General features: G+C 37.2%; 1 protein-coding gene across 2 annotated transcripts; it reads left to right on the top strand.

Annotated features, from left to right (window-relative positions):
- The first annotated feature begins 301 nt into the window (after positions 1 to 301).
- Positions 302 to 7,354, top strand: snx12 (sorting nexin 12). 2 transcript variants are annotated; one of them, XM_079356382.1, is made up of 5 exons: positions 302 to 762; positions 2,269 to 2,364; positions 2,521 to 2,645; positions 4,209 to 4,299; positions 4,819 to 7,354. In XM_079356382.1, exons 1-5 carry the CDS (start codon positions 598 to 600, stop codon positions 4,822 to 4,824), a joined length of 483 nt encoding a protein of 160 aa, XP_079212508.1. In that variant the 5' UTR covers positions 302 to 597; the 3' UTR covers positions 4,825 to 7,354. The 2 variants fall into 2 exon arrangements, with proteins under 2 accessions (XP_079212508.1, XP_079212509.1); XM_079356383.1 differs by lacking the exon at positions 4,819 to 7,354 and having other exon boundaries at positions 584 to 762; positions 4,209 to 4,798.
- Positions 7,355 to 12,299: the final 4,945 nt, after the last annotated feature.

Genomic DNA, 12,299 nt, shown 5'->3' with positions numbered 1-12,299 from the left:
GTGCTCTCTCTGTACAATGTAAACATTAAATAATATAAATATAAGTATAAAATATAAGTAATTAAAGACTATTATGTACAAGACCAAATAAGATAATATTGCAGCGGTGAATAGTGCAAAAGGATGATGAAGTAAACATAAGACCTTTTACAATATTTACACAATACAGTGTGTATAGATGATCATTTAAATTATATATTATGTTTATTCACAGTGACAGTTTAGTTCCAGGTTTATTTAATCGACAGGTCTGAAAACATCTGCAGGTTTAACTTGATGGGATCAAGTTGACCCCAAAGATAAACGATGTTGTTAAATGTGTAGATAATAACAGTGGCAATAAGTTGAATGTTGTGGTTGTCCATTAGAGGGAGTGCGGAGTGTCCCACACGGAACTGAGTCAACGCGTTCTTTAGATTCAGGAAAGATCGGGCGCAGGGCTGCTGGCCCCCGCAAGAGACAGAGATACAAGTCAGCTACTTCCCTAGCTGAACCGGATCAGTTGATGTCTTCAGATGAGATCTAAGACTAAACTGAGCATTAAGCTGCTTTAACGTTAATTCGCCGTTGCTCGTCCTTTAACAAAAACCCGACAAAATGTCAGAGCCGTCGGTGGCCGACACTCGCCGGTTGCTTTCCAAACCCCAGGACCTGAACGACGCGTACGGCCCCCCGAGCAATTTCCTGGAAATAGACGTTTATGACCCACAAATCGTTGGAGTTGGACGGAACCGGTACACAACTTACGAAGTTCGCATGCGGGTAGGTGTTGGCATCTCAAATAGCAAGAAAAAAACACTCGTTAAGCTAAGTGGTAATTATGATGTTGATGCTAGCAGTTAGCATGTTTAGCATCCGCCCGGAGTCGAACACAGAGACGGGGCTGTGACGTTGACGCGACCGGCCTGGAGTAGCTCAAGATGGCGCCGTAATAAAAATCAAGCACCGAGGATTTTCAGCGGCCTTGTTTTAGAGCTAACCTGGTCAAGGTTTGCGAACAACCAAAGAAAGTTTCGACGTCTTCCGGCCATGTCACTGGTGCAGAATAATCGTAGTGGTAGTTAAATACTCTTGAAGCTGCAGTGATGTAAAGTACTTGGAGTAAAAAATCCTGTAAAACAGGATTAAATATTGCGACAGAAATCATAAGGGAGTCCTAGCTGGCACCTTTAAGCTTACAGGCAGGACTGTAAACAAATTGAGCTACTTGAACATCATCTGTCTATTTAGAGGTGTAAGACCAAGTCAAATGTAAGACAAACAAACCTGAAACAGTTTAATCTGCGTTCACATTAAACTGCACATTAAGATAATGCTAGCGTGGCTAGCAGTGTATAGTCATTAGCATAGAGCATGAAGTTAATATTAGTCTAATTCAGTTACATGTGTTGTGATTTACAAAATATACATACACAGAAATAGCTTTGGAAATGTGAAGAGATTATAATTTATTCGTGTGGGTGAAAGTCAACATGGTGAGCCTGAGAAAGTACAAATCACTGTCATACTTATAATTTCAGGAAGTTCATGCTGTGTAATTGCCACCAAACTTACTAGGCTTGTCATGACACGGATCCTCCCTAATTCTGTGCTTCCTGCCGTTTCCTTGGAGAGTAAATATTTACTGTTTTCACTTGTTGAATAGTTTGTCATAGTCACAACCTTCAGAGATTCATGCAGGTGTATAACCCAGTTAGACAGAGATGGGATGAATGGATTTGAGGTAATTAAGACAATATCATACATCAATATATTCATATAGTAATCTCACACTTCGCTCATCTGTTTATATCTGCACCTTATTTTGTAAATACTACATTTCTTATGCAAATACTTGATGCTGCTTTTTGTCCTGCACTACAACGAGCCAATGCAACAATGTCGTTTTTATCTGCGCTGCAAAGTTCACATTTAAATGACAATAAAGAACGTCTAATTATTGCTAACCAGCGTGGTTCATCCTTAACATGCAGCTTCAACAGTTTATCGCACCATTCTTAAAGATTTCCACTGATTCTAGTTTAATCAATTATTCCTTGGCAGATAATGGATTGGAAACATTGTATCAGTAAGTTGATGGACAGGAAATGTCCCACAATAACTGTTATAACTGATGAGCATGTCTCACTTTGGGGTAAGAACAGATTGCGCTGCTTCTTTGAAACTCTGTAGATTGAAAACCACACTATCACCTCCAACATGCAGGCAAGCTTTATTATTTATTTTCTTAATAAAATTACTGTTTATGTTTTCTTCCACTCTGCGTAGACAAACCTTCCCATTTTCAAACTGAAGGATTCCTGTGTGAGAAGAAGATACAGTGACTTTGAGTGGTTAAAGAATGAGCTGGAAAGAGACAGTAAGGTAAGAAAAGAGACAGTGTAAGTGTAATTATCAATTACCCTCGGGATCTGTCTGTCTACTAAAAAAAAGTGTTTATAAAGTTCTCTAACATTCAGCTCAGCAAGTGTTGATTTTAGATTTCATCATTTGAATACTTTGTTTACCACTCACACTTAGATTGTAGTACCAACTCTACCGAGCAAAGCCCTGAAGAGACAGTTGCCCTTCCGTGGGGATTCGGGCCTTTTTGAGGAGGCTTTCATTGAGGAGCGACGATCGGGCCTGGAGCAGTTCATCAACAGGTCAGTCGCTTCAACAAACCCAAATGACAATTCATGCTTTGTGGTTTTAGAAGTGCATAAAGTATCATTTTATAAAGTATTCAAATGTACTCTAAGTTTGGAATTTGAAAGGCTTGCTGACAGATTAGCTGAAAACTACAAAAAGAAATTGTATGTGATGATTAAAACTTGTAAAGCTATGATTGTGTTTCCTGTAAGCTTTCTTTTATCCCTGCATAATGCAGTGTCTAAACAGAGGTGTGTGCAGTAAAGAAAGTCATTGTAGTAGATGTGTAGGATGATTCTGGTAGTCTTTACCTGTGTCCTGTTGAACATGTTGAACATTGAGGTCTTAATCACCTACAGGGACAAAATGTTTTGGAATAGCTCCCCTGAGCTCCCAGCTGTGAATGGATGGATGCCACAAAATATGTCCACTATAAATAACTTGTTTTTCACTTTTCAGTTTGTAAGGTATAGTCCTTTTTTTAAAGAGTGCGACGCCCATTTGCTTAAACCCAACATAAAATATTTACATTTATATTCTCTGAAATGTGGCAGCGAGAGATGACGTGCTGCAGGTAGAAGATTGTAGGAAGGAGAGCTATATTTGGAGAAAGAAGGTAGGAATCTTGTCCATGATGATGTTAGACACTTAAAATGAAAACAAGGTCCTGTGAGTTTCAAAACGTAGTACTTTGTAGTATATTGCGACATCTTGCGGCGATGTCGCAAGTAGTAGGAGAACCGCCGCTGATTCAGACAGGGACCAGACTCTGCTTTTAATTTTGTATTCTCGGGGTTACCGTAGAAAACATAGTGTTGTACGCAGATGATTTTGTGAGGTTTAAAATCAATTTCTCAGATTAAATCAGACCCACCAAACCTGGACTTACTTTGCAATCAAAAATCAAAGCCCGCTGACATCATTGTGCTGTTCCTGTGCCACTTTCAAAATCGTTTAGATACATTCAACAATTCAACATTCAATCTTACAATGAATAGTTTTGAACGCGACTACTAAAGGAAATCTACAGTGTTTATTTTAATAAAGAATAAATCAGACGGAAACCAGATGAGGGATTATATAATCTCATATTTGATCAATTAGTGTTAGTAAACAATATTCTATTTTAGTGCCAAGCACACTGTTCTGTATTATAAATAAATGTATTCATTCATAGTGATAACAGTACACACACGCCGACTTAATTAGAAAGGTAACTTGGTAACCCTGCGGCAGCTCTTATAATGTCGCTACAAACACAGGTAGAGATAAGAAAGGGTGACATTCATCACTGCAAGAACAGTCTGTAAAGGTTTTAGTTTAAATGAATCTTCAATTTATAAAAACATCAAATCACAAAAAAACATTTAAATAAAAAAAAAAAAAAAAGGGACAAATTCAGAAAACTACGATCAGTCGTGTTAGTTTACCAGACCAACGTGTAGGTCTTTACATCTAGACATTCGAGTGTGACAAGAAGGCCTGGTTTGAAGAAAAAGAAAAAAAACACTGTGACCACCGTTGGAACTGTGTCCATGCATGAACTCTATTTCCCATCTGTGTGTATGTTTCTGTAGAATTGCCGGTCACCCATTGGCCCAGAATGAGCGCTGTCTTCACATGTTCCTGCAAGAGGAAAGCATTGACCGTAACTACATTCCTGGAAAAGTACGACATTAGGGTTACTGAGGGGAGGGTGTTGGGATTAAACTCTGGGGTGTAGCTTGGACCCTCTCTTGCCTTTCCCTCTCCTCCCACGTCCTCTTCACCTCTATTCCTCTGCTTGACCTGCCTCTCTCTCTTTCTCTCACTCTCCCTCTTTGTAAACCATTGTTAAATCTTACTGTTTTTTTAAATCTTGGACTTAAAGTATGTTCTTCTGTTCCATTTGGACATGATGCTAATGTATCTCCTGTGCAGTTGTTTTATAACCATACCAAAGGAAAGCAGTCCTCAGTAGTTGTGGCTGTGTCGTGTAGAATCGACTCAATCTCAAATTTTCAGGAATGAAAATAATGTCAGACACATTCAGTCTTTCCCCGACGAGTGTCATATACATCGTGATTGTATTATAATGTGAATGAAGTAGAATAATGTGTCGGCACTAATGTTTACCTTAAGGATGCTTGCAGGCTGTAAATGAGATTTCTGATCTTGTTTTGTTCTCTTTGTTTTTGTTTGTTTTAGGTATGAATGAAGTAAGTTTTCATGCTTTATTACCGTGTATATCCCGACTCCAAGCGCTTTCTAGATGATGAAGGAGGTTGCATGGGCACTACAAGACCAAAGGCGATAGTTCACAGATACTTCAGCAAAACAATGCTCTTATCATGTTTATGTTACCACAGAGATCTGCCTGCAGTGTGTTAACGTGCCACATATAGTCCCTGGATGTCACACACAAAAAAAACAACCCACTTATTCACACACACACACACACACACACACACACACAGAAAAATGATTGGGTATTTATCGTGTTCTGCAAAGGGAGGAAAAGTCTGCAAGCCAGTTCAAGCCGGAACAAAAAGAAACGCAATCCCATTTGCAGTTTAAAGTTTTCACTCGGTCATAAGTCAATCAGCTGTTTCTCAGTAACTGGCTTGCAGAAGTTTCTTAAACCAGCCATATAACACACACCCTGCCCCCAATGGTGTTTTATGAGTTATGTGAACTATTGTTCCATGGGGAAAAAGTACTGTACACTACCAATGATGAGAGCACTCTGTTTTTTATCAACATGTCTATTCAGACTAATTCTGATACATGATCATTGTCGACTGCACTAATCATTGGCTGCATGGCAAGCTTTGCACGCTTTCTTTGCAACATGTGCATGTCAATCTCACTGACAACTTCTTTGAAACACTTTCACAATCACCACCATGTTGTTCCACCTGTCAGATCAGAGCTTTATTCCTTTATAGTCGGTCATTGTGTTTGTATTGTCAGCAAGTACATAATGCCATGTCCTACATTTTGATGTTTAATCATCTGTTCTCTTCTATGTCTATCATCAGTTTAGTTCAGTGGACACTTTGTTTATTGAACTAAAGCTGTTGAATTACATATCTTAGGATACTCAAACATCCTCCCTGCATTATGCTCATTGGTCAAGTCTGTTACTTCTAAGCTTGGCAAATGTCTGTTAAATTCTGACACCATGTCACTGAACTGCATGCAGTAGAGTGAAATGCATCATGTTGAGGTCATTATTAAAGCTTCGATCATTTTCTTTACCTGCCTGGCTAATGTGAACTTTAGTCACATTTAAGGCCAGAAACTGTTGTCCCTATGATTACACCACTTCAGTAGAGGTGGGGAGCTGAAGATTGATCTGGCTTGAACATGACCTGCACCTAAACGTTTGACTTTGAAAAAAAAAAAAAAAAAAGGAGAAAAAAAAGGAATTGACCCCTACACTCATCATGAGTCAGATTTTCCAGATTCTGACCCGACATTAATGACTGAGTTTACAGCGAAAGTCACCCTGCCCTGACTTGTTGTCCTTTTAAGAAAACCCAAGAGTAAGCTTAATTTAAGACGGCACGGAGTCAAACTCTGGTCATTGTCTCTAACTATTGAAACATTGAAAACACGAGCCCCCACGCACATGGAAAGTTTGCAATTATGTGTTAATTGACCATTCAAAAAATCATGTTCAAGCAGAGATGGAGGTGGGGTTGTTGTACACAGTCATTTCTTCATGTCGTGATTGTTTTTTAAAATGATGTTGTGATATGTGCCATTACAGTTAGTCAGCACACTCTGTTTTAAGAGACTCACATCAGTGACCAAATGCACTTACGTGTCATTTAATGTTTGTCTATTATTCCTAATGTTTACTGTCTCTTTCTCTCTCTTATCGCAAAGACAATACAGACTGCTGCACCTGCCCCTTGTACATTTATTTCTACTTCACGTCATTTAAAAAGCCAGTGGAAATGCCTGAACTGACGAGTTTCAACAGTGTAACACAAATATTGCTCCCAGGACAAAACTAAGACATCCAACCTATAAATAGTTTGATGTTGTGTCTTTATTCAGTCATTTCAAAAACTATATGTACATGCTTTTGATTTAATAATCAGTGACATGAAAAGAAAAACATTTTCAATATCGACTTTTTTCATTTTATTAAAGCTAGATTTTTTTTTTCTCTCCAATGATCCTGTTTTATGAATGTCTTCTGAATTGATTGAAGCTGAAAATGAGGGTACATTCCTGCTTTGATTGTTCATTTTCTTTCCTTGGCCGAGATGTTTCTTGATAATAACCTCCCAAAGTCGAGCAACATGTAGCACCATAATGAGTACAGTTACCTGTCATTCCACTAAGTTCATTCGACCCCGAGTTCGACAGTTTGTCCTGAGGAAAAAGCTCTCTATTGTTTGAACTCTGCTTAGTTGCATCATCGTCATGTCTTCACTTTGGCTGTGTAGTCAAATCAGCTATTGGGAATGTTAAGTTACATAACCATATCCAAGCACTGTGACAAGAGATTCATTATATGAACAAGATTCCATTGTTTATAGGCGTAATTAGCATCTGGTTAATTGATCTGAAATGAGGCTTATTCTGCGCTAACTTTCAGCTGTCGTCATTTTCTCTCAACATTTTTTGTGATGTGTATTATTACCCTATTGTTTAAGTTCCGTATTGGATGACGAGGAACTTCCTTGTTAAATCTGTCCCAACAATTAAAATTTCCTGCTGCCTGCTGTCTCGTGTGCTCGGGTCCTTTTTTTAAAATGAATGTTTCAAGGGGAGAAATCAAAGGAAACGAATCACAACACAGCATTCAGTTTGTGAAAAGGGGAAGCTGTTGGATTGGAGAGAGGCTCATGGTAGCTGGATGAATGACCAGCAGATTGACGGATAACCCGATTGAACAATGAAATAAAATAAAAATGGAATATGAAGGTGTCGAAAATAAAGAATGGAAATATTGACCATTTCTATAGTATTATTTTGAAGTTGCACATGGACTTTTTAGTGCTTGGAACTTGTCAACCATTGTCAATGTTATTTTTTCACAAGAGAACAGATTAGTAGGAGACAGATTTGTTATACAGAACATTTCCCTTCATGATAGTTTATTATTCCTGTAACCTTCTCCTTGCCTGAGAAAAAAACTCCTCTCCACAAAGCGTCACAGTAATATACAATTGTCAAATTGCAGCAGCGTTAACCCCGACTGAGCCCTTTAAGACATAACTGATGTACTAATGAATAAACCTTAAAACAATTATGAAACAAGTGTGGTAAAAAGTACTAGTATCTCAACTGAAGGTTGATGTGTTTATATTATTACTCATAAGACTAACAGTTTCTAAAAATAATTGCTATCTATAAGGAATAAAATAATTTAATTATTTTGGGGCCAATAAGCATGCCCCACTCCAAGCTTAAGATGTAAGGAATTGATGTGTTGCTGTGTTGTAGAGGTTATAATTCTGACTTCACCATCAATTGGCTGACTGCAGTGAGTCAGGCCGTGGGAAATATTGTGTACAATTTGACAAAACAAAAAAAAACTACATTGCAAAGGAAGGCTGAAAAGAAGTATGACTTCTTGGTTAGAAATACTAAGTACTGCTTTCAGCTTGTTTTGAACCCTTCTTCCCCCCCATTTGTTCAGTCCATAAAAATTAGAAACATATTAGCTCTTAAACAGCTTATTCTACCAGATAATTACAGTAAACATTCAAAACAAGCAGCAGCATGTCAAATATCGTAGGCAGTTTCAGTTTTTACAAGCGTAAACATCAATAAACCAGGATTATTATAACTATTACAACATTGAATTCAGGTCACAAATGTAACCTGAGCATGTTATCATGTGTGTTTAATAAAAAAAAAAAGTCAGCTTATCTGGAACAAAGTAAGCACCAATCATGGCACAATGGATTGATTTGTTTCAGAAAACATGAATCTTAAAAGTCCTGTAAATCTTTTCCCTGTTGTATTGGGCCTTCAGGAAATACAAGGATTAACTGAGGAATTCTGGCCACAGGTGGATTAAATTTGTCCCACAATAGTGATCTTGTGATGCAGACCATGACCTGCAAGTGATCCAAAGTAGACTCAACTTTAATTGGACACAGTTGTAGCTTCCGAATGTCTTTTTTTAATGACTTGTGAATGGTATATTAATACAGGTTGCATGTTACAACATGGTGTTTTTCTCTCACTCCATGCATTTTTTGAATAATGTGATCTACTTATTAGGAAAATAGAACAAGAGAAACATCCAGAAGAGCTTTTTAAACGACTACAACATCATTGAATGTGTGCTCAGATATTACTTTGTTATTTTTAAATGTGAAAAAACAAAAATGTGAAAGAACGCATTTTAACAATTCAAAGGTACACAGGGATTCTGGGATACATACCAACAGTGACCCTCTCCATCAGAGAGAACTGTGACCTACAAAACCAGTGAGCTTTGATGTGCTGGCCTAGTCCTGAGTAATGAAAGTGGACAGCCAGGATGGGCAGACTGGGCCAAATCAGAGATTAGGAAGTGTTGTGTTAGCCGTTCTAACACTGGAGCCCGGTTTGCAGCCAGGACACTTGTTGTGTTTGCAGAGACATACTTGGGTTTGCTTGATAAAGTGGAAGTAAATTAAAAGAGCAACCCAAAGCAGTTTGACTGGGCAGGGACAAAAGGTGAGACAGGTGGTTATAGTATCAGACAGAAAGCAAGGGAGAAAATGCAATTCAAAAATGAGCCTCAATTGTGATTATAGAGCAATGTAAATACCTACTTTCTATGGAAATCGCATTATTATTAGTAGATTGTTAGGTATATTTATGTGTCTATATGTTACATGTTTTCTTTTGTCACACTACTTGGGGCTGGGAGAACAGCATTTGGGGTTTTTTATGTATGCAGATACATCAGAAAATGACAAATAAGTGGAATCTTTATTTAGTTATATTTTACCAGCCCCACAAAATCACAAACACATTTAAAAGCAACACAACATGTGGAAATTCCAACAATACAAAAGCGTGATTAAAACTTTGATAGAATTTTTTTTTTAAAAAGATTTTTGTTGTTGTTGTCTCTTCTCAGCATAAAATCATTTAGATGAATACAGAATATTGTAACTATAACCAGCACTTTGAACAAATGGAGCTGCCAGCTCTTTTGTTGAAAAATGAAGCCGATGCAGAAGTGCAATAAACCTAAGTCATCCAGTGTCCGCTTGAGGCTGAATGTGAAAGCCCTGGAAGTCCCACACACGTCCATTCAAAAAGGTTTGTCTTTGCAAGACAAACGTTTACAAGACACATTTGTCATGGTTCAAAAAACAAAATTGGTTTACCTCTTTATCTGCAAACACTGTATGAGAGGGAATTTTGTATACCTTTTAATTTTATGACGGATAAGAGTCGATAAGGCTTGTGGCTGACATGTCTGAATGACAGGCGCGGTACTGCTGATTGTCAGAAGACGTAAGACTTGCCTAAGCTCTTTGTCTGTTGTTAAGTTGACCAAAAGAAGGTCGAGACAGCTTTTCCAGCATGGCTGCCACCATCAACAGGCCTCAAAAAGACCCCCTCAATAACTTCTGTGTGGTGTCCCTCCGGCTTCGTCCACGTTTCTTTACATTCTATGGAACAACTATGCTCATACAGTCTCCCCAAAAGCCCATTTCGTGACTTTCTTGCAGTTTTTTGTGATTTCATGCTTATGTTTTTAAGTATGTAAAACAACCCAATATCTTATTTGTAACCTTTAGAATTGTTGTGGGTTTTTTTTTATTTGTCTATCTGCATTGGGGCTGATCCGTGTCTAAACATGCGTGTATCTGCAGAAACCAAAGTGTTTACCCAAATCAAAATTCATGACCTTCAGCATTTCTATTTTTTATTACAAGACTCTTACAGTAAATTAAGGAAAAAGCACAGCGATTTCATAAATCCAAGATTATTTCAGTTTGAATCAAGTGACTCACTTCTTTATTCTCTTGCGTGTTGCAAGACAGTTCAAGAGAATAAAGAAGTGAGTCCAAGTCATTTGGATGAATGTTCTACTTAAAAATAACACATCTGCTGGTAGAGCATTGGATGATTCTGAGAAACCAAAATGTACGGTCGCACCCAGTTCAGCATCCATTTCAGACCACAACAAGGATGTTGGCAAATCAAAGTTTCCATCCGAGTCATTAAATGACCTTGGTTCATGATCCTGATCTCTGTGGTGTTTCAGATTTTTGATCCATAGTGCAGGTATATTTGAGGTAAGAATGAAAGTTCATTCTCAGACACTGAAATAGTAGTTGACGGAGAGCTCACCAATTTATCTTATTTCGTAAGTTCTTTAAAAACGTTCAGAGGTACCTTGATTGTTGTTGTACAGATGAAGACTTCTGTTGACAAAATATTTCAAAATAAAAAAAAATAATTAAATCTCAAACCAACATGTATAGTAAGCACACTTACAGATCAGAAAAAAGTCTCATACCATCAAATCTAGTGTCAATAAATGTTTTAGTCAAAAATGTTATACTAATAGTATACAAATTAATTTAATACTTTAAAAAAATGTGTGTTTTATGTAATTTATCATTTCTAATGTATGTAAAAATAATATTTAATTATTTATGTTTCAAACCAAAACGATAACTTTGACACTTTACAACAAACATACCACACTATGAAAATAGGAGCCTCCTCCATTTCAAGTAAATGTCATTCATTGAAAATATTAAGTAAAGCATGTTGAGAGCTTGCTCCTTCATGTAAAAATAGTACTTATTGCAAAACAATGGCCCCGTGACTAAATAATACTGTTGCTCATGCTTTAATATTAATATTAAAGCATGAGCAATAGCATTATTTAGTCACAGGGGCCATTGGCGAATTTTACAGTTGCAATTAAAATGAGAAGAATTATTGAGAGCCAACAGTATAGCCAGTGTTTCTTGCTTCAACCAAAGGTATACTAGATTTCAAAATGTTTTATATATTTTTCATAAAATTAAGGAAAACACAGTTATTTTTATTTGTAAACTTTGCTGAAATGTTTTTGATTTATTAAACTTTTAAGAAAACATTTTAAACACTTAGTTCTGTTTCCTTTTCTCTTAGTTTAGTTTAGTTAGTTGCCTTTATTGTCTCCCTTCGAAGAAATTTGCTTTGGACACAAGAGAAAGTCACAGAAGCACAACACAAAGAACACAGCACAACACAAACACTTGTACACATGCAACACAAATCCCCCAACAGCACAGAACACACACATTGCTCTACCCGCACCCCCTGCACACGCTCCTTCAATCACACACATAACCATATAACATCATTAATTGTATTGCACTGATTTGTATTGCATTCCTATTATTATATTGCACTTATTGTACTTCTAGCCTCTGCTCAAGCAGATATATTTATAAGCAAACAAAACACATTTCTTAACAGTTACGGCTTAAAAAATAGCCCTGCAAAGAAAAACTCAAATTTGTACTTTTTAACAAAATTACTGATGCCACGTGGACTCTGTGTTGCATTTGATCGCTCTGAATTGAGTTTCATTTTGATCCCCCCTATTTGAAATTTGTTCCAGGATTGCATCATACCCAGACCACATTTTGGTTGAGATTTTACATAATGAAACCTAAGTCAGTGATTGCCAGTGACAAAAAGGAATAAAATGC

This window comes from Symphodus melops (genome assembly GCF_947650265.1).
Source record: "Symphodus melops genome assembly, chromosome: 11".
Classification (NCBI taxonomy): domain Eukaryota; kingdom Metazoa; phylum Chordata; class Actinopteri; order Labriformes; family Labridae; genus Symphodus; species Symphodus melops.
The sequence above is the reverse complement of the archived record's forward strand: the minus strand, read 5'-3'. Positions and strand labels throughout refer to the sequence as shown.

What these genes read in the sequence shown, in the direction of transcription:
- snx12 (XM_079356383.1), top strand. Translation starts at nt 598, where the DNA reads ATGTCAGAGCCGTCGGTGGCCGACACTCGCCGGTTGCTTTCCAAACCC. An exon ending in CTTACGAAGTTCGCATGCGG is followed by an intron (nt 763 to 2,268) that starts GTAGGTGTTGGC and finishes CACTCTGCGTAG; the next exon opens with ACAAACCTTCCCATTTTCAA. An exon ending in AGCTGGAAAGAGACAGTAAG is followed by an intron (nt 2,365 to 2,520) that starts GTAAGAAAAGAG and finishes ACTCACACTTAG; the next exon opens with ATTGTAGTACCAACTCTACC.